The sequence below is a fragment of the Leptonotus elevatus genome, chromosome 10 (genome assembly GCF_054856555.1).
Source record: "Leptonotus elevatus isolate MCC_2025b chromosome 10, RoL_Lele_1.0, whole genome shotgun sequence".
NCBI lineage: Eukaryota > Metazoa > Chordata > Actinopteri > Syngnathiformes > Syngnathidae > Leptonotus > Leptonotus elevatus.
Window position 1 is genome coordinate 956,949 of NC_141248.1, and position 22,937 is coordinate 979,885.

Below are 22,937 nucleotides of genomic sequence, written 5' to 3' on the forward strand. Positions count from 1 at the left end.
GTAAATTTCGGCCCTCCCGACCGCCAGGTGGCGGTGCTGAAACAGCACGGAACGTCGAATACCAGCGATGTCACAAAGACCCTGCAAAATGTACCCCACAGAGGGGCCTTCGCGAGACCGCGAACCACATCCAGTGGATGAGGAGAAGTGACATCCAAACTGTAGAATCTGGAGAACGTGCAAGGCGACGACCAGGATGCAGCCGCACAGACGTCCTCCAAAGACACGCCTTTCAGAACAGCCCATGACGTAGACATACTCTTGGTGGTGTGATTACGCACCACAGGAGGAGGGGAACGACCAGAGACCCGGTACGACTCATATCCCTGATCCATTGAGAGAGGCATTGTTTGGAAACAGCAGCTCCCTTAGTCGGGCCATAGCAAGACACAAAAAGCTGGGTGGATGTACGGAACACACACGCCGTAGCATACAAATAAGAGCGGAGCACTCTCGCAGAACAACAAGACCTGGAGCGTGTCCCCCATCTGTTGGCGTTGACGGCAAAGCAAAACGAGCGAGACGAATAGGGTGGTTGGCTTGAGAGCCAGGCAAAACTTTAGGAACAAAAGCAGCATTTGGCCACAACGTGACCCCTGCCCCGTTGGCGTGCCAACACAGGCACTCGAGGCTAACAGAAGCTCCCCCACCTGGTTAGCGGATGATAGAAACGCCGACTTACGAGACAACCAGCAAAGTTCCACTTTGGTCAACGACTCGAAAGGGGACCCGCACAATGCGTCGAGCACCAATCGAGGTCCCAGGGGTTGACTCAAGGCGGGTTCTTAGAACGAAGGCGAAGAGCACCCCTGAGAAAGGAGGCCACTAGGCTATGGCAACCCACAGACTTGCCATCCACTGCAATATGGCGGGACGAATTGGCCGCCACGTAAACCTTGATCGTAGAAGGGGAACGCCCCTTATCGAAATTAGATTGGAGGAAGTCTTAAACAGTAGGAATAGGGCACGTTACGGGATCCATCCCTCAGCTTGCACACCGCTCCGCAAACAACTTTCACCTGTTAGCATACAGCGAACGAATGGACAGAGCCCTGGCATTAAGGATCGTATGCTTAACAAAAGACGAGCACTCTTGTCAGCAATGTGTCTCGACCCTCAGCGGCCAGACACACAGATGGAGCCGACAAAGATCGGGATGCCAAATCCGACCCCGCTGTTGGGACAGCAGATCCACCCGACTGGGCAGGAGCCACGGTTCGAAGGAGCAGAGGCTGAGGAAATCAAGTCTGGTCTGGCCAAAAAGAGGCCACCAGCAACGTGTGACCCTACACAGGGATCCTCTGAAGGGTCAGATGAATGAGGGGGAAAGGTGGGAAAGCATATAGAAGGCCCCTTGGCCAGGGGTGTGCCAGAGCATCCTGGCTTAGCGGGCTGCTCCTTTCCCTCAGGGAAAACCAGAGGGGAAAGTGAATGGACTTCTTGGAGGCAAAAAGATCTACTGTCGCCTTGCCAAAGCAACTCCAAATTGCGCTCACCACTTCTGGGTGGAGACCCCAATTCCCCTGAGGCAGACGAGAGAAAGGAGAGAGAGGGCCAGCGTCAGAAGTGAATCCTGTACCCATGAGACAAGGTTGAAAGCACCCATGGGTCAGAAGCCCAGTCGATGAGCTGCCGAAAAGAAAAGTAACTGACTGCTGGCGGGACGAGGCGTGGTGTGTGTAACTCGGGGCTGACCATGGGGCCCTCGGCCAGCGGGACAGGCCCCCGTGAAGGACGACGAGCTCCAGATCCCCACGTAGGCCGAAAGTTCTGCGCAGCATGTGACAGAGGGGCGGCCGGGAGAGATGCTCCCCCAGAATTTGACAGAGCATAGGGCCTGGCAAGGCTAGCAAATTTATGCCTCACGTCATTAGCACACACTGTACGTTGCAGCCCTCACGTCGCTGCCAAACCGAAAACTTGACCCAGAACCACAGGGAGGTGACGCAGTTCCTTCCGGGAGGGCTCTCGCAAGGGAGATTTAGCCAACCAGACCTACGGCGTGCCTGGATGAGAAAAGACATACCATGGCCATGCTCCCTAGAAAGGAGGAATAAGCCCCTCAACGCCATGTTACAGAACGATGTAGCCTCATCCACTTTGTTGTCTCTCAAAGCTGCGGAGAGAGCAAGTAGGAGATGCGCCTGGGCATTGGCCAAGCGTGCTACTACCGCCGCTGCGCTGTTAGGCTGAGTGACCAGTTCGTCAATCAAGCGCCACTGAAGGCTAGGGCATCTCACAGCCTCTCTCAGGGCTTCCTCAGGGGAAACTATGAGTGAAGCCGCAGAATACTCCACGTTAGGCATAGGGTCCAAACCATTCGGATTAAGAAACCGCCTGTTTGCCAGGGCACGGCCGTCCACCGGGAGCCAATAATAAACACTAGAATTGTACCAGCAGGGATGAAGGTCTGACAAAAAAAAGACAAGATTCCGCGATCCAAGAAGACTTTGTTGAGTAGTCCATCGGAGAGAGACTACACTCAGTAGGAGGCTGAGAAAAGCCAGAAGTGTCCAACTTTAAACGTTGGAAAGAGCTAAGCATAACAGTACGCACAAATTCCGCTCCAGCTGAAAAAGGTTCAGAAGGATGTGGCAGTGGAAACAGAGTCCATTCCCGAATATGCCTCAGTGTCCCGGAAACAGGTTCCAGATGCTGCAATGGAGACGGCATCCTCGGCGACATCGTCAGCTTGGGAGGGCAATTGGAGTGTTGTATGGCCACCTCTGCTATGCCACCTCAGAGGCCTGAGAAGCAGAAGCAGGGCTTAAAGTAAAAAAAAATCCTGAGCCTGAACTTTTTCCGGAGAGCAGTGGCGCAGTGTCCAACGTGCCGATTCGTTGTTGGACCGATATCAAGCCATTGCAATTGGATTCGTCGCTGTGGATGGACTGGGCATTTAGGAAACTCATGAAATTCCCGATGGCCAGTCCTCCCCAAGTGTCAGGTCATCTCTTTCATTATCCATTTATATTTTGTATAGTACAGTATAGCAACCCCCTCTAGAGCTGCAGCTATTGAATATTTAGGTATTCAAATTATGAACATAGAAGACATTAAAAATATATTTTTACTTAATAATGATCGACCAACTTTCTTTTCTATATAATCAACTTTTTTTTTTACTTAAATTGTGCTTAACAGCACATTATTTTCATCTAGAAAGTTCGGGAGATTTTTGGCAAATCTCTCACCCCATGGATTTTGGAATGACCTTTCGTTAAATATTAGGCAACCTCCCTCTCTACTCACCATTGATTGATTTATTTTATTTACTTACCTACTTGTGTTATTTTATTGACTTATTCATTTACCCACTTAAGATAATTATTAACGTATTTGGTGTTATTTTTCTTTTACCCGTCTTTATTCCATGGCTGACTTTTACTCCATGTACAGCTCTTTGTATGAAATGAAATTCCGATTTGAGTAGTTTTTTGTTTGCGAGACAAAGTGACGTCAGAACCACAGCAATTATTTCCTTACAGACATTAACACTTCATACTGCTCCAGTCTCCTGTTCCCTTCGGAAACATTCGGCAATTATCGGCGCATACACAGAAATGCCTGGTCATCTTCATGTTTGTGAAGTCGCGTGTGATTACGCGAGAGCTTTCCCTCAGAGGACTGGATTCTAGACCAGTGGTGGAAGATAATCTTTATGTGTGTGGGGAGCTGTGATGAGATTATCTCAGCAGCAGCACCCCCCCCCCCCCACACACACACACACTATGACCAAAACAGTTAAATGCCTGATTTTTTAAATCTTTTTATGTGGGGTCTGACAAAGATAAAAAAAAAAAAATTAAAATTTGAAAAATCCTAATGTGTGTACCAGTTTTAAATTGCAAATATTTTAAGTGGTGTGATTTAGGATTAAATTATTATCATTATTAAATTTTTGGAGTAATTGTGCGAAAGAGGCAAATACATCATCCACAAATAGTTCATTAAGACGTTAAGGCCCAAATAAGACCACAAATGAAAGGCTTTATTGACTGTTAAAGGTACACAACAATGAGTCAACGCCACTGGGCGTAAAAGGCAAGAATCAACTATATAAAAAAAAATCTTCCCTTGAGTCTACTAAGGGAATGAGATATTACTGGGTTGTTTCCGCAATTGGTGTTTTCTAAAGTTGTTTTTCAAATGTTTCCATAATCTTAACACGCGAGCCACTCACGACATTTATCCAGAAACCAAACAGCAGCAGCAGAATAACACAATGAACTTTAACCCAGAATGTTACACCCGCTCAGTGCAGGACTTCATTTGGTCAGTCATCTTTTTCATATCAGAGCAGTAAACCCTGTAACTCTATATTCTCAGACATAAAGGCTCTGTGAGTTTAAAATATTTATCTCCAAACTTAATTATTAGTTGGTTGAAAATGAATCAAAACTGTGCCCATATGTAGTGAACGAATGGGGGGAGGGAATAAAATCATGTGTTTGCACTCAATTATTATAATAGATTTTATTTTTAAGGGGTGGCATTGTTTTTATGCGTTTTTAATTGTGAATCAATTGTAAAAATTTCAACCAGAGACAGGTATTGTAAATTAACATCAGATCAACTCTATATGCTCAACATCCGCTGCAAGCTGTGCTTTGTAAGGATGTCTGATTGCAATGTCCCTGTCAAACTAATAATATAAAATGAAATTAAATATTATTTAGAGCGGCATGGTGAATGGCTGGTTAGCACGTCCGCCTCCCAGTGCTGAGGGCGTAAGATCGAGTCCGGGCTTCGGCATTCCTGGGTGGAGTTTGCATGTTCTCCCCGTGCTTACGTGGGTCTTGTCCGGGTACTCTGGTCTCCCCCCACATTCCAAAAACATGCATGGCATGTTAATTGGGCGCTCAGAATTGTCCTTAAGTGTACTTATGAGTGTGGATGGTTGTTCATCTCTGTGTGCCCTGTGATTGGCTGGCAACCAGTTCAGGGTGTACCCCGCTTACTGCCTAAAGGCAGATGGGATAGGCTCCAGCACCCCGTGACCCTTGTGGGTTAGGTTTAATGTTAAGCGCAGTGTTGTGTACCACACAACACTAGCGAGTGCACGGGCGACCAAATGCACAACAATATTTTAAAATGTTTAGTTAATTCAAAAATATTTTTAATTTTTATCTTATTAAAGGTACATTTTTATATAAAAAATCAGAGAGCTGAATTTAATGTATTACTTTAAATAGGTATTTTTCTATGACACGTGTATACTCTTCCATAAAAATTTTTTTGTCTCATGTCTTTTTCACTTGAAACTGATCAAAACACATAACCTTGCTCTGTAAGCTAAATTCTCGCGGTATTCGTAAGTTTACAAACTCAAGAGAATTAATCTTGTCCCGCCGATTTTCACCGATCAAAATTACTGGTGGTTTTGATTAATCACAAAGCAACATTGTGTTTGGGGGCGGAATATGCAGCTGTGACTTTTTAGCTGGTAAAGATGTTAGTGCTCCCCCCCCCCCCTTATCTAGTCTTGGTTCATCTATTAGGTCAGTGGGGTGGGGGGAAAACGAGCACCAAGCAACCTCTGGTGTTCATTTGAGAACCACACCAAAAAAAAAATTAATTATGGGCACTCCTGCTATTATTTTCATTTGAATGGGAGATGGGGGTGGGATTAAATTTTCTTCTTCCCGCTCCCTTTCAGGCATAATTGGACTTTTGTTACTAATTTGTTTTGTTTGTGTTGGAATATGACACTGACTATGCTGTGTTTGCTGTCGCCCGAAACAAATACAAATGAAATGCCTTTGTTGCCCCTGTCCAAACATTCTTCATCTTTTTCCGAATAACATTATTTTGTATTATCTCTCTCCCTCTCTCCCTCTCACACACTTCATTGAATATTTTTTAAGATGAGAAATCAATTATCTTTACACAGACTAAAAGTACAAAATATAACACACGCGCGCGTACGCACACACACAGACAGACACACACACTTCATTGAGTATTTTTTAGGATGAGAAATCAATTATCTTTACACAGACTGAAAGTACAAAATATAAGCCATAAACAAAAGCAACAACTTATGATCAACAAACAGTACCGTAATGGCTTTTGTGGAATACAAAGAATATATTTTTAATTTTACCTTTCCAAATCGGTACAACAGGCTCTCCACAGTTGATCCAAAAAGAACAACATTCTGTTCAAACTTCTGCGCACTTCCCTGTAACAAGAAACTACAGTTAAAAACAAAAACACATCCATACAATTTCTTGATTATGAAAAACCTCCTACAGCTAAACTTGGATGAAGCACTCCCTTCTTTCCCGAAAGGTCACCTTCAGTTACACTTCCAAATGAATTCCTGATTTTTTTCCCAATCATTCCCAAAGCTAGACCGATGTTTCCTTTCTTCATTTCCCTGGAAGCAGAAAAAAAACTTCAGACAGAATAAAACAGGGTAAGCAGATAGCAACAATCAGACCAATCCTGAGCATTTTCTCTCCCTTGCAATCAAAGTGAGCTGACTGACATTCAGATGTCCCTGAAAGATTTTATTGAGCCGTTATCCTATGGTTTGGTCTACTGTTAGTATGTATGTTAAGTGATCTACACAGAAAAAAATGGTCGGCGAAAACAATTCAGAAGTGATAAACCGTTCTCTAACATTAATGTGGTCAAGAAGGGAAGAAAGAGGATTCCAGTGGCAAACTGTAAAACTCTGAACTCCATGCCCAAGTCGGTTAAGGCAGTGCCATCGGTTGTGTATTGAGTTATCCTGGTGTGGGAGGGAATCTGTTTGTGTTTTTGATCTTTCTTTTAATTTTTATATAAAGCACCTTGTTAGTAGTAATTGAAATGTCATAGTAAAAGTAACTCACTAAAGGTCCCATAGTATGAAAATACACTTTAATGGGGTTTTCCATTAAATAATACGCATCCCCGGCCTGTCTACAATCCAACCAGATATGAAAAAAGTCTGTTCACGACTTCTTTAGCTTTCTCCTCCTTTCTAATATGTGTGCTTCAAATGGGCAGATTAAACTTCCATAACTTAGTGACGTCAAAAAGACACGGACGTACACTCGACCCACCCCCCTTGGGTTGGTGGCACCACCTATGGTAAAGGTTTGTCACGTCCACTGAAATTTGAGAAGCTGACTGCGCCTTTCTTTTTCTCCCACTACTCTTAAATGCCCCGTGGAGAGGGCAAACAATGATCAGGAAAAAGTGGTTGCTTCCTTCGTCCCAAGTCAGCTAAATACATAAAAGTGACACAACCCTAAAACAGGCTGTTTTGAACAGAGTGTTTATTGGCTGATTTAGTGACAGCAAAAATATTAAATCCAAAGTCAATTTTGGCAAATTCATATCACAGACATGTCTTTTACACATTTGAGAACTATTTTAGTATGTTGAAAAGTTTAATAATTTGAGACCTTTAAAAGTAAAAGTAACTATGGTCACTACTTTTAAAAAAAACCTGCTTTATATTGTAGCAATTATTGCGCAGTCACCCTCATCTTTTTTTTTTTGTTTTCTTTTTGAAGCATTTCCCTCTTGGAAATGTGACTGTGTTCACCCATGTGGATTGGTCCTGTGTTTTCTCAAACAACCAGAGACAGTGCAAGAGAACAAAAATACTTTGAACTCCACTCCAGCAAGGGAATAAATTCCACGTTTACAACCCACAGGAAACACATACCTAAACGCCAGCTGAGATCTGAAAGCTTTTTTAGCCCGACCCGGCGTTTTATGAATGCTTATCAAGTGTCCAGACCTTATGTGGTGTTATGTGGGTTCTGATGCAACCCTTAGAAGAGACACGGTGGGAAACACAACTCGGAAGTTACACGTGACAACAGTGGCACCCAGCGGTCACTATCGGTATTATCCTCAAGAATCCTGCCGCCCGTAATTAATCTAATCTACATAATTCGGGACATAAACTGACTTGTGTGTACTTGACCGACATCAAATGATTCCTGTTGTTTATCTTTGTGCACAACCTGTATGTCTATCTCAAATAAATGATGTGTGTAACTTCTGCAGCCATCTATGTTTAGCTAATAAGGTACCTTAGCGGATTAAATAACTTTATGAGTGTGGTAGTGTTTGAAATGTGCTCAGAATGATAAATTAAGCATCTGGCTTGTTAATTCTAATTAAAATTTTCAAATGCTATCCCAAAAGCTTGGCCTCAGTCGACCAAGCCTGCTTCTTGTGCACAGAAGGGACGGGACTTCTGACCACCTGTCCCGCAAGCTTAAAACCCAGCGCGCCAATAACCTCCATCTCTCTCTGGCCCCTCTCTTGTACCCCACGGACTTTTCCTGAACATCACCGTAGAACCGTGGTCAGCGGAACCACAGAGCGACCACGTGGCTTCTTTCTATAAGCTCGGACTTGCAAACGCACTGTGCGCACGAAGCGCATGTCACACAAGGACTGCCTGCTCCTGCCGAGAGCCGACCCACTCACCGCTCTCTGAATCACGCAGCGTCCAGCTGACCTGGTCAGTTCGGTTACGCACTGAGCCATTGTGCGCCAGCGACCCGCGGACCTATCCATTCCAGCCGTGTGCTAGCGACGCCCGGCAGCACCCAAACTAACTGAACTGGACTCCACCCGCCTCGGACTTTGCTGCGGCCTCTCAGCCGCGCGAGCGTTTCACCACTAACCGGGGACTTTGTCATCCAAGGACCTGCCGCGGCCTCCCAGTCGTGCGCAAATCAACATGAGCCGGAGATTTCGCTGCAGCATCACAGCCGCGCATGCGCCGACCAACCTCACCTCCAACTGGACTCCAGTTTGAATCTTTTTCAACTGAGGACGCCCGCCAAGTCTCTTCTCTCCCGTGCACCTAAACCAGTCCGTAAGTGCGCCTTCATTGCAATCTGACCATACCACTGGTGCAACACTTTGATCCAAATATAAAAGGATTGACAGGTCAAAACGCTTCAATTTCTTCCCCCCAGTCACCTTTTACATTACTTTTTTTAATCTTAGTTCGTTAGGTTGCATGTTTTCTTTTCATCTTTCATTCACATTTTAATTCAGTTTCATTGATAGGTTAGGCTGTGACTGATATGTGTGTGATTATCAGGCTTGGGGAGTAACGGAATACATGTACCACCGTTACGTAATCAGATTACAAAATTTTGTAACTGTATTACGTTAGTTATAGGAAAAAAAACTTAATCAGATTACAGGTAAATTTATTAAAAATGGGGTTTACTTTGAGGAATTACAATTTCTACAATGTGAGAGAGAGAGAGAAAGAGAGAGAGAGAGAGAGGGAGAGAGAGAGAGAGCGAGAGAGAGACAGAGAGAGAGGGACCAGCGACCGATATACACTGTTCGCAACTTACTGCTGAAGGAGCAAAAGTTTGAGCTGAGAGTCGGCATGCTACAAGCTGCAGCTTTTTGCTAGCCCGCTAGCCTACAACCATAATGTGAGTTAAACCCTTCCAAACAAATCATCCCCCTACCAATTACTAGAACTACTTAAACGTCATACACAATATATACATGGCTAAACTTGTGACTGGGATAAAAGTTGATTTTGCAGTTGATGTCACACATCGTCATCCTCATTGGATGACTGACTATCTATCTATCTATCTATCTATCTGTCTAAACTGTGAGGTGTGGTTGATTTCAGTGACAGTTCGAAAACATCATATGGCCTTCAATCAATCAATCAATCAACTAACCTATCTATAGCCTACATGCATTTTAATAACACAAGGATTGTTGCTATTTGTAGGCAGCCCGGGTCCCTATCACCCGCAAAGCATGGGCACATTATATAGAATATATATTGTGGTGATATTTATTTTTATTTTGTCTTCATGAGCATACTTGGTTTTGGAGTAATCCAAAAGTAATCCAAAGTAATCAAGTTACATTACTTTAATATTATGGTACTTGGATTACGTTACTAACTACATTTTTAGCAGGTAACTTGCAACTGTAACGGAATAAACCTCCAACCCTGGTGATTACTAAATAAATGTGTTGTCTAGAAATTAAATTTCTGCCTAATAATTTCTGTTTTCTGAGTGGGTTAGTAATTCTCTTACTAAAGCAAAGAACTCCATAATTAACTATAGTAGTGACTTCAGATTATGAACACTTGATTGTTTATTTTGCTCCTAAAACAAACAGTCAAGGTGGTGCCCCCAGAGGTTGCTGAAGAAATTACAACTCCCCTCAGTACCATCAAAACTACTCGTTCGCCATTACGGCAACACAAATAATCGCTACAATTTTCTACCACTGCCAAATACTACAGCAATAAGATTTAAAAATCCATTCATCCATCTACTATCTACCGCTTATCCGGGGTCGGTTCGCGGGAGCAGCAACTTTAGCAGGGAAGCACAGGCCCTGACTTCTCTCTCTCCAGCCACTTCAACCAGCTCCTCCGGCGGGATCCCAAGGCGTTCCCAGGCCAGCCGATAATCATTGTCTCCATCATGTCCTGGGTCGTCCCCCGGGTCCTCCCGCCGTTGGGACATGTCCGGAACACCTCTCCAGGGAAGCGTTCAGGAGGCATCGGAACCAGATGCCCAAGCCACCTCAACTGCTTCCTCTCGGTTGAAGCGAAGAAGCAGCACCTCGAGTCCGAGTCCCTCCCGGATGACCGAGATTCTCACCCTATTCAAAGGGAGAGGCCGGACACCATGAGGATGACACTCATTTCAGCCGCTTGTATCCGGGATCTTGTTCTTTCGGTCACGACCCACAGCTTGTGACCATAGGTATATGGTAAAGGATACTTAATTTATATAGCACTTTTCCACCTTGCAAGGCACTCAATGCGCTTTAGATTCGACTACTCATTCATCTACTGATGACGCAGCATCTGGAGCAACTGGGTGTCCAGTATCTTGCTCAAGGATACTTTGATGTGGGCACAATGGCATGGGATCAAACCCACAACCTCTAGGTTGGGAGACGACCACTCTACACACCACACCGCGCTCCACCCTTTTCCGTTTGAGGACCATGGTCTCGGATTTGGAGCTGCTGATCCTCATCCCAACTGCTTCATACTCTGCTGCGAACCGCTTCAGTGAGAATTGGAGATCACGGCTTGAAGAAGCCAACAGCACCACATCATCTGCAAAACGCAAAGATGCAATGCTGAGGCCACCAAAAACGGACTCACTCAATGCCTTGGTTGCGGCGAGAAATTCTGTCCATAAAATTGTGAACCGGATCGGTGACAAAGGGCAACTTTGACGGGGTCCAACTCTCACAGGAAATTAATCCGATTTAACACCAGCAATGCGAACCAAACTGACACGAACAGCTCGTATCAGGGAGCTCGGTATCCCATACTCCCGAAGCACCACCTACAGGACTCCCTGAGGGACACGGTTGAACGCCTTCTCCAAGTCCACAAAACACATGTGGACTGGTTGGGGCGAACTCCCATGCACCCTCGAGGACCCTGCCAAGAGTGTAGAGCTGGTCCACTCTTCCACGGCCGGGATGAAAACCACACTGCTCCTCCTGAAGCCGAGATTCGACTTCCCGACGGACCCTCCTCTCCAGCACCCCTGAATAGACCTTACCAGGGAGGCTGAGGAGAGTGATCCCTTTATAATTGGAACACACCCTCCCCCCTTCTTAAAAAGGGGGACCACCACCCCGGTCTGCCACCAGAGGCACTGTCCCCGATGTCCATGCAATGTTGTAGAGGCGTGTTAACCACGACAGCCCCACAACATACAGAGCCTTTAGGAACTCCAGGCGGATCTCATCCACCCCTAGGGCCTTGCCACCGACGAGCTTTCCAACCACCTCAGTGACTTCGACCTCAGAGATAGGAAAGTCCCCAGACTCTGCTTCCTCAAAGGAAGGTGTGTCAGTGGAACTGAGGAGGTCTTCGAAGTATTCTCCCCACCGACTCATGACGTCCCGAGTTAAGGTCAGCAGCAACCCATCTCCATATACACAGTGTTAATGGTGCACTGGTTTCCTCTCCTGAGACGCTGGATAGTGGACCAAATTTCCTCAAAGCCGCCCGGAAGTCATTTTCCATGGCCTCGCCGAACTCCTCCTAAGCCAGAGTTTATGCCTCAGCGACCACCAAAGCCATTTTCCGCTTGGCCAACTCAGCTGCCTCCGAAGTCCTGGAGGTGGATGTTGAATTTTTTTCTGACATTTTTGACAATTTTTTCTTTTTTCGGATTCTGCCAGACGTACCCAGCCAACACACCACCAAGTGGTGATCAGTTGATAGCTCCGCCCCTCTCTTCACCCGAGTGTACAACACATGTGGCCACAAATCTGATGACACGACTACAAAGTCAATCATAGAACTGCAACTTAGGGTGTCCTGGTGGCAAGTGCACATATGGACACCCTTATGTTTGAACATGGTGTTTGTTATGGACAATCCGTGACGAGCACATTAGTCCAATAACAGAACACCACTCGAGTTCTGATCCGGTGGGCCATTCCTCCCAATCACGCCCCTCTAGGTCTAACTGTCATTAAAAAAATATACAAATACAAATAAAAATACTTGATATATGGTGATTTGTGGCACATATATCAACATGATATACGTAATTTGTGGAGAATCTTCCTAAAACAGATGATTAAAGTGTAAGAGACCTGAGACAAAATCACCCTAAAAGCAAGAGTACAAGTACAGATAATATGACTCAATGATTGTTAAACATGCAATGAAACGGCCTCGAAAAAATTAGATATTTTTGTGAATTTCTCAAGCCATAACAACTGATTTCAACACTCCTCGGTTGTTACCCTGTGCGTGCATGACGTCAGCCGCTCAAACAGTCGTCCTCACTGTTGACTCTCAAACTGGCGATGACGAGCTATCAGTACGCTGCTCACTGTTTTTATTGTTTAATTGAAGCAGTCTCATACTAACACAGTACACAAAAGCCAAGGACATATAATAGTGTTTAATGCACAAAAGTCACACAAAACATGCCTCAAAATTTGATTGATCTTATAGACACATTACACGGTCCGATTGTGTTATACTGACAGCTAAGCTCAAATCGACATGTGACACAAGTGAGAGGTGAGGTTTACCATCATCAGAGCTGCCAAGTGTTGTGGATTGTCCGCATTTTGTTATTGAAATCACCTAAATGTCAAAGTCACGCGCAGTCCGCGTTACACCCGGTGCTGCTCGTTCATTAGCAGTGAAGCTAGCTCAACTCTCAACGCCTTGGCTGTGCCTAGAAATTCTGTCCATAAAAGTTATGAACAGAATAGGTGATAAAGGGCAGCCCTGGCAGAGTCCAACCCTCACTGGAAACAAATCCGACTTACTGCCGGAAATGCGGATCAAACTCTGACACCAGTCATAAAAGGACCAAACAGCCCGTATCAAGGGGCTCTGTACCCCGTACTACCGAAGCACCCCCCCCCCCCCCCCCCAGGACTCCCCGAGGGACAAACACCTTCTCCAAATCTACAAAACACATGTGGACTGGTTGAGCGAACTCGCCTGCACACCCTCGAGGACCCTGCCGAGGTTATAGAGCTGGTCCACTGTTCAAAGGCGGGGACAAAAACCACACTGCTCCTCCTGAATCTGAGATACAACTTTGACCACCACCCCAGTCTGCAAATCCAGAGGCACTGTCCCAGATGTCCACGCGATGGCGTGTCAACCACGACAGCCCCACACCATCTAAAGCCTTTAGAAATGCCGGGCGGATCTCATCCACCCCCAGGGCAGAGAGGCGCTTTCCAACCACCTCAGTGACTTCAACCCCAGAGATAGGAGAGCCCACCTCAGAGTCCCCAAACTCTGCTTCCTCAAAGGAAGACGTGTTGGTGGAATTATTTGAAATTATAAATAGTCCTTATGACATATGGGGTACAAGTGTCTACAAAAAAATCAAAACAAGAACAAATATTAAGCAAAGGTGTGTTTCTGTAAGAGGTGTTAATTTGTGGAATAATTTTAGTACTGACCGGAAAAGATGTAAGTCACTTGTTGAGTTGGAATTTTTTTTTTTTTTAAAGCAAAGTTCAAGAAAATTATTTAAATCAGACTTGACTGGCAAAAACAGCAGAAATTGTGTAATTTCTTTTGATGTAGCAGTATGAGTGTAATGAAAATTGTATATGTGAGTATGAGGATTAATTATTATGGTGTATGCCTATGAATTACGTGTACTTATGCAACTGGCAAATGCACGTACATGTCAAAGTGCAGTTGAATACACGAACAGGTTTATACATTTTCTTTCATTGAAATATATTAACCTATTATTGTATCTATTGAAACAAGTTAAAACATAAGGGGTAGGACTAGACAAGTTTCCAACTTCTTCCTACTCCATTTTAAACATGTACACTGCTAAATTACTGATTTTTTTTTCTTTCTTCCTATTCTTGTTTTTCTTTTTTTTCACTTCAACTTATATTTTATACTTGTAATGTGTTTATGTTTATATGTTTAATAAAACCAATCAATCAATCGAGGAGGACTTCGAAGTATTCTCCCCACCGACTCACAACGTCCCGAGTCAAGGTCAGCAGCACCCCATCTCCACTATACAGTGTTAATGGTGCACTGCTTTCCTCTCCTGAGACGCCAAATGGTGGACCAGAATTTCCTCGATGCCGTCCAGAAGTCATTTTCCATGGCCTCACCAAACTCCTCCAATGTCAGATTTTTTGCGACCTAAGCCGCGTTCCACTTGGCCAGCCGGTACCTGTCAGTTGCCTCTGGAGTCCCACAGGCCCAAAATGCCCGATAAAACTCCTTCTTCAGCTTAACAGCATCCATTACGATTACGGATTGCCGCCACGACAGGCACCGACCACCTTATAGCCACAGCTACGATCGGCCGCCTCAACAATGGAGGCGCGGAACATGGTCCACTCGGACTCAATGTCCCCTGCCTCCCCTAGGACAAGAGAGATGTTCTGCCGGAGGTGGGCATTGAAACTCCTTCTGACAGGGGATTCCGACAGACGTTCTCAGCAAACCCTCACAATATGTTTGGGTCTGCCAAGTCTAACTGGCATCTTCCCCCACCATCGGAGCCAACACACCACCAGGTGGTGATAAACCTACAGCTCCGCCCCTCTCTTCACACGAGTGTCCAAAACATGCGGCCGCAGATCTGATGACACAACCACAAAGTCGATCATCGAACTATGGCCGAGGGTGTCCTGATGCCAAGTGCACATATGGACACCCCTATGTTTGAACATGGTGTTCGTTATGGACAATCCAGGACAAGCACAGGAGTCCAATAACAGGGGTTCTGATCGGTGGGGCCGTTCCTCCTAATCACGCCCCTCCAGGTCTCGCTGTCATTGCCAACGTGAGCGTTGAAGTCCCCCAGCAGAACGAGGGAGTCCCCAGAGGGAGCGCTCTCCAGCCCACCCTCCAAGGATGCCAAAAAGGGTGGGTACTCTGAACTGCTGTTTGGTGAATAGGCACAAACAACAGTCAGGACCCGTCCCCCCACCCTAAGGCGGAGGTGAACCCCAATGTACAGGCGCCAAGCCAAGGGGCAATCAGTATGCCCACACCTGCTCTGCGCCTCTCACCGTGGGCAACTCCAGAGTGGAAGAGAGTCTAACCCCACTCGAGAGGATGGGTACCAGAGCCCAAGCCGTGTGTGAAAGAGAGTCCGACTATATCTAGCCAGAATTTATCTGCCTCACAGACCAGCTCGGGCTCCTTCCCCGCCAGAGAGGTGACATTCCATGTCCCAAGAGCTAGCTTCTGTAGCCAGGGATAGGAGCGCCAAGATCCCCGCCCTTGGCTGCCACCCAGCTCACTATGCACCCGACCCCTTAGGTCCCTCCCACCGGTGGTGAGCCCATGGGAAGGGGGACCCACGTTGCCTCTTTGGGCTGTGCCCGACCGGGCCCCATGGGTGCAGGCCCAGCCACCAGGCGCTCACAGACGAGCCCCACCTCCAGGCCTGGCTCCAGAGGGGGGCCGCGGTGACCCGCATCCGGGCAAGGGAAACGCAATACCATTTATTGTGTTCATCATAAGGGGTATTTTAGCCGTGCTTTGTCTGGCCCCTCACCTAGGACCTGTTTGCCATGGGTGACCCTGCCAGGGGCATAAAGCCCCCGACAACATCATTGGGAGACACAAACTCCTCCACCACGGTAAGGTGCCGGCTCATGGAGGAGCGCTCTAATTTTGTTGTATTTATCTATTTATTTACAATTACAATAAAGGCATTCTGATACTGAAATGCCCTATTATAGCTTAAAGTGGTAAATAAATAATTATCATCTGTCAGTTATGCATTTGTACACAACACAGACAGAGGAGGTGTTTTCAGTCCTAATTTAACAGCAATTTGAAAAGCTTTATTATTGAATAAATAACAATACATCAAATGCAAGTGTAATCAATTATGCAATGTTTCCACTTACTTTATTTTTCCTGTGAGGATGTTGCCAGCATATTGCATTCCAGTAAGAGCGATGTACATTCTCAGAATTTCATTGGTACCCTGAAAACCATGAGAAAATAACAAATCAACGATTACAAATTACTGTGGGAGAAAAAAACCACACTTTTCGCTAGCGAATGATGAATGAATAATAGGGATGGGTACCTTTCACATTTGAACCGGTACTGTTCCAATACTCGGTACCTAGGATACCGGTACTCAACGGTACCAATTTTCGGTACTTTTGTACTCTCTTTTTTGTTTGTTTGCTTTTTGGTAAATTTTATTTATTAATTTTAGTGGTAGTAAATGTTCATCATTGTTTAATAGTAAAATCCCTTTAAAAATAAGTTTAACAATTAACTTTCAATATATAAAACTTGATAAATAAAAAATGAAATAAGATTTAATTCAAATGAGGCAGAGGGGAATAGTAAAAAATAGTAATAATGGTAAAAAAAAAAAAAAGTGTAAATCAACGTTCTGTGCAATGAACAACAGTAAATATGTAAATTAATAATAATAAATGTTCTATTAGTTTTTTGTGCAGTTTCTCAGGAAAGTAAAGCTTGCCGCACTTTGAGCTCGAAGTTTGAACCCACGTTGGACTCACACATATAAAAAAATGACAGTTGGAGGACATGACAGGAACAAAAAGAATAATTGGGTTCAAATTAATCATTCGAAAGTACCCGATGTGGTCTGTAATGCTCACTACATTTTGGCCACAATCTTTTGCTAATTTAAATATGTTCACCATAAGTATATCCAAATTACAATGTTTATATACCTTAACGATGGTGAAGCCGACGTGTGCCTTCCAGCATGATTCAATCGGTAGGGGAAGACGTGCACGGGCTCCTCATACAGCGAGGGCGCCGCCAACATCCTCCTCTCAGATGTGCATTGTCAGCCTGCACCCGGCATACTTCAGAAACTGTATTTCTTTGGCTTGGTGCCGCAAAAATCTCGCTCGTTTGAAAAACCCGGAAATGTATTTTAGCAAGTCCTGCGTGAGTGGGTGACGTCAGTACACTGGTGCACGTATAATGTTGCGTTCATGTGCACACAGTCACAACTTTGAAAGACATGCTTCAGAACCGAAAACATGGCACCATTTGATTTTACGTAAATTGGTGCTCTGAAGTACCGACCCAAATCGGTCTACACTACAAAAAGTACAGTTTTCGGTACACATCCCTAATGAATAATGTTTTCGTCACCAGACTTCATGTTATGCCCCGCACATATGCAGTGAGCAGTGCATACGGGAGGGAACCTGATGAACTGGATGCTCGATCAACGGAGCAGATACAGCTAGTCCGATTTACGAACATTCGCAGATACAAACAAAGGCTGACTGATGCCCATAAATGCCATGTTTTGCTTGCAAGTTGATATTTTTAAGTGTGCACCACATCATACATTACGGTACAATCAGACCCGGCTGAAAGAAATTACAGGGGGGACATTTTTTTTTTTTTTAATCATAACATTTTATTTTTAAACTAAATTGTATGTCATTCAACTTACAAACAAATTTGACTTACAAAGAAACCTCTCGGAACCCATTGTGTTCGTAAGTTGAGGACTACTTGTACATGTACTGTAGCTGCATTCCTGGAGTCAAAAAAAGATCGAACTAGACCATAACATTTGCCGCTTTTCTACTGGAGTGGCTCCCCACCAAGTCGGCTTTGGTTGGCCCCGGATGTTGGCATTTCCATGTGACTTTTTCGGGGCCAAGCGGTTACAAAGGAACCGCCTTTAAGAACCATCTAAATAAAAATAAAAATAATAATAAAAAATAAAATAAAAAAAAAGAACCATCTCAGAGGTGGTTCTGCAGCGCCGGTTATCTGGGGCTGAGCGGGGCCGTGTCATCACAGTCATCTGATTGGCCGACATCGATGAGCAAGTAACTCCGTGGCACACGGCCATTTCCTTATTTTGCACGAGCGAGGCAAGAGGCGGCTGCCGTTCTTCGCCAAAGTCATAAAAATACAGTATATATAATAAACAATGTTTTACAATAACGCTGAACTATATTTACAATTTAACATGTACTTGTGGATGTATTTTTAATGATTGTGGTAAAAAATAAAAATAAATTGCGAGTGCACACACCGCTCGCCTGATCGTGTGTTCCCATTCACTTGAATGAGAGCTGGAGCCACAGCGGAGCCCCGTCACTACCCCGGCCCGTGATGATGGCTCCCACCTCGGGGTTGATGGGTTTGGACCTCTATCGGCCATATTGAATAACGCAAAAATCCAAAAGCTAGACTTGAACCCAGCCAGTCTGATCGGAAGACGAACGTTTATCTTACCGAGCGAACTGGCCGATAATGGTTATGATGTATTTTTTAGTGTTGATAATAATGGACACTAATGGTTGCGGTTAGTAAAAGGCATAGTGAGGTTGTAGACCACTACAAAACATGTAGTGAACACTAACAAAACATTGACAGCGCTAAAACAATCACTGGCCAAGTAGCTCAGTCAGATAAACACTCGTCTTCCGACCAGAGAAGCCGGGTTCGAGTCCAGCTTTTTGATTTTTGGCCGATAGAGGTCGCTAAACTAAAACACTTAACACTTGGTCGAAATTTGGCACTTTTTAAAATGACCTATGTGGACATATTTATTGGGGGACTGTCTCCTCCATTCATAATGAATGAGCACTGGCGGCAAGCTTGGCGAGACAGTCGTGAAATCAAGATCGCAATATTGCATACATGGTGGTCCATATAAAATTGTAAATATGGTTCAATGTTGGCACAACTTGCCTCTCATGAAATGTTTTGGCCGAGCCGCCACATGCATTGTGAGTGTGCAAGCTTGGCTTGGACAATTCAAATGATCCCGCCCCCTTCTTGCTGCACGCCTGTTGTATTTGTGGCCGTGTAGTGTTGGTCCATGCAGTGTGGTGTGGTGTGGTACTGTGCCGTGCAGAGCTAATAGAAAAGCAGCAATTAAGGCACCGCCTACCCAAGAAAAGCGCAACCAACAAATCACTTCTTTATTTATTCTAAGGTTTGTTAATAAAAAGCAAAAAGCTACCCTATTGAAGCAGAGAAAAAAACTGAGAAGAACAAATACATTCATGACGGACCATCTTACTATGCGCAATAATGATATAGCAAAAAAAAAAAAAAACACTTTTTGAGAAAGCAGGGAAAAATAATGAATACATGGATTGGATGGAACACCAATTAAAATATTCATCAAACTTAATGGCCTGCAAAAAAAGGTTCTGGTTATCAGGAGAATGGGGGAATTGGAGATGTACAAATTAACTAGACTTCCTTCAGACACAATCAAAAGAATTTGTAAAAAAGTTACAAATTTAACTTTCACCTATATAAAGAGAGCACTTAAATCTTGACCTGAGTTCCATGTGTAACAATTATTATCATTTATAATTTCACTCTAATATTTGTCAGGCAAGGTAGAAAATTAGGCAAATTGGACCAACATTCCAAGTTTACTGGCAAAAACTTTTTTTTCCAAATAGTGTTAACATATGTATTTTTACTTGTCATAGCTTTGCAAATGTGCATTACACAGCAGTAGAAAGTGCAAAGTCACTTTGAAAATTTGTTTTTTTAATTTCACTTTCAATTACCTTGCAATAGATTATTTGTTTTGCACAGACTTATTTTTAGGTTAAGGACCAATAAGCCAATCAGGTGGCAGCACAAGATGGTGATGGGCAAATAAATATTGTCTGCCTGAATCGTCCAAGGGCAAATTTGCATGTCAACTCAGGTACTCAGCAGAAACAGTGTCTCGAGTGAGCCAGTAAGTACCTCCTCGTTGTCATAACAAAAGCGCCTGAGTTTTGGGTCAACTGATCCATCTCTGGTGTAAGGAGATAAGTGTACCATTGGGCCATCCTCTACTCATTCTGGTGTTATCTAAATGATAGAAGCTTTTGTTTAAAAATTTACAATTTTGTGTCTTCTAAAGCTCCTCTTCCACACGAGGTTTCACAGGGGTCAATTCTTGGCCCTCTTTTTTGTTCTTGATTTACTGCCCCATGGTCATGTTTTTAGGAAACATGGTATTTAATTAAATTTTCATGATGATGATTGCCAGCTCTATTTTCCCTTGGCACAGAACAGTACAATCCAACAACTCATTGACTGCCTAAATGGCATTAAATCCTGGCTTTCTCTTAATTTCCTGAGTTTGAATGAAGACAAGACAGAAGTAATGTTGTTTGGACCAAGTAGCTGTCCCTCTTGGAATATAGACCTTGGTTCACTGTCACCATATCTCAGGGACTGCGTTACAAATCTTGGGGTTAAGTCAAACACATTAGTTCTGTCCCTCTGTTGGGGTTTGCGTGTCCCAATGATCCTAGGAGCTATGTTGTCTGGGGTTTTATGCTTACAACACACGGTCAGCTAACCGGATTCTATTAGACATCCCTAATACACACTCGGGAGTCAGCACTGGGTCTGTCTGCATTTCACGCTGCGGCAGCCATAGCCTGAAATGAATTTCAGAAATCACTGAAATTACAATCTCTGTTCTCCAAGTCGGTCTTTAAAGCCTTGATCACCGACTTGTTTCAAGACAAGTGCAGATGTTTCCAAGACTGTTAGGAAATTGGCTTTGTCACTCCTTGGCACGTGATTAATCTCTGTGCATGTTTAGCTGTTTTATCGTTATGTTATTGTTTTCTTGTATTGTGTATTTGCTTGTTTTAACATGTTTTATTTCTTTATTGCCGTTTTATTGTTTAATTGTTTAATTAATAGGTGTTGCTTCTTGCTAAATAAAGGTTAAATAAAATAAATAAAAATGCTCCTGGCAGAGTCACCCATGGCAAACAAGTCCTCGGTGAGGGGCCAAACAAAGCATGGCTCAAAAAGACCCATATGATGATTAACACAAATGGATCGCAGTTCCCCTTGCCCGGATGCAGGTCACTGGGGTTCCCCTCTGGAGCTAGGCCTGGACATTGGGCTCGAAGGCGAGCGAGCAGAGCAGGTGTGGGCATACTTATTGCCCCCGGCTTGGCGCCTGTACATTGGGGTTTACCCCTGTGGACGAGGGGGTTGCCAACAAGTGGGGGGATGGATCCTTACTGTTGTTTGTGCCTACGCACCAAGCAGCAGTTCAGAGTACCCACCCTTTTTGGAGTCCTTGGAGGGTGTGTTGGAGAGCAATCCCTCTGGGGACTCCCTCATTCTGCTGGGGGACTTCAACGCTCACGTGGGCAATGATAGTGAGGTCTGGAGGGGTGTGATCGGGAGGAACAGAGCCTAGTAGAGTCTAGGGACTCTGAGGTGGGCTCTCCTATCGCTGGTCAGTGAGGTGGTTGGGAAAGCACCTCGGTGGCAGGGCGCCGGGGGTGGATGAGATCCGCCGGATTTTCTAAAGGGTCTGGATGTTGTGGTGCTGTCGTGGTTGACACACCTCTACAACATCGCATGGACATCGGGGACAGTGCCTCTGGATTGGCAGACCAGGGTGGTGGTCTCCTTTTTTAAGTTCCTCTACACTACACACATATCACACTCCTTAGCCTACCTGGTAAGGTCTATTTAGGGGTGTTGGAGAGGAGGGTCCGTCGGGAAGTCGAATCTCGGCTGTAGGAGAAGCAGTGTGGTTTTCATCCCGGCCGTGGAACAGTGGACCAGCTCTACACCCTCGGCAGGGTCCTCGAGGGTGCATAGGAGTTAGCCCAACCAGTCCACATGTGCTTTGTAGGCTTGGAGAAGGCGTTCGACCGTGTCCCTAGAGGAGTCTTGTGGGGGGTGCTTCGGGAGTACAGGCTTAGTGGTAGGGTGGTCGTCTTCTACCCGTGAGGTTGTGGGTTTGATCCTCACCCCTGGTGACCAAGTTCAAGTGTCCTTGAGCAAGACACTGAACACCGATTTTCTCCCAGTGGACCTGGCAGCTCCTTCCATGGCAGCAACTAACCACGTGTGAGTTTATGTGAATGGGTGAATGTAAGGCTTCAATTGTAAAGCTCTTTGGTCACCATATGGTGTAGTTAAAGCGCTATTTCAAACACAGTCCATTTACCATCCATTACCGAGCCCCATGATACGGGCTGTTCGATCACTGTACGACCGGTGTCAGAGTGTGGTCTATATTGCCGGCAGTAAGCCGGATTTGTTTCCAGTGAGGGTTGGACTCTGCCAAGGCTACCCCCTCTGTCACCAATTCTGTTCATAACAAAATTTTGGGTTTCACGCTCATTCCTGGTTCTGCATCCTCGAGCCACTGTTAATGGCTGCGTATGACGTGTGAATTTGGAGCGTGCATTCAGGGAGGAAGAAGGCGGAAGAGAGCTGATGCTGTATGTACTCGAATGTGGAGATTAAACGAGAAAGTGAATAAAATGAGAGATCAAATAAAGCACCAGACTGCAGTGTAACTCTTGTCTCCTGCAGTTCATTTCGTCTACCCCGTTTGAACCCTACCCAGGCCCGGACGAACACGGTGGGAGCAGCAGGATTTTTCCTGGTTGGCCGCCAGGGGGCGCTGTTTATTTCGACCCGCAAGTTTGTTTCAAAAGCA

The 22,937-nt window shown here is 44.9% G+C and overlaps 1 protein-coding gene across 1 annotated transcript in view; it reads right to left on the bottom strand.

Annotated features, from left to right (window-relative positions):
* acad9 (acyl-CoA dehydrogenase family, member 9) overlaps window positions 1-22,937 on the bottom strand; it is a 91,190-nt gene that overhangs the window by 15,933 nt on the left and 52,320 nt on the right. The window contains exons 13-15 of the mRNA XM_086086036.1: window positions 16,378-16,457; window positions 6,256-6,382; window positions 6,107-6,184 (exon numbers count right to left, since the gene is read on the bottom strand). Coding sequence (XP_085942162.1) covers window positions 6,107-6,184; window positions 6,256-6,382; window positions 16,378-16,457 — 285 coding nt within the window. The remainder of the gene's footprint in view (window positions 1-6,106; window positions 6,185-6,255; window positions 6,383-16,377; window positions 16,458-22,937) is intronic.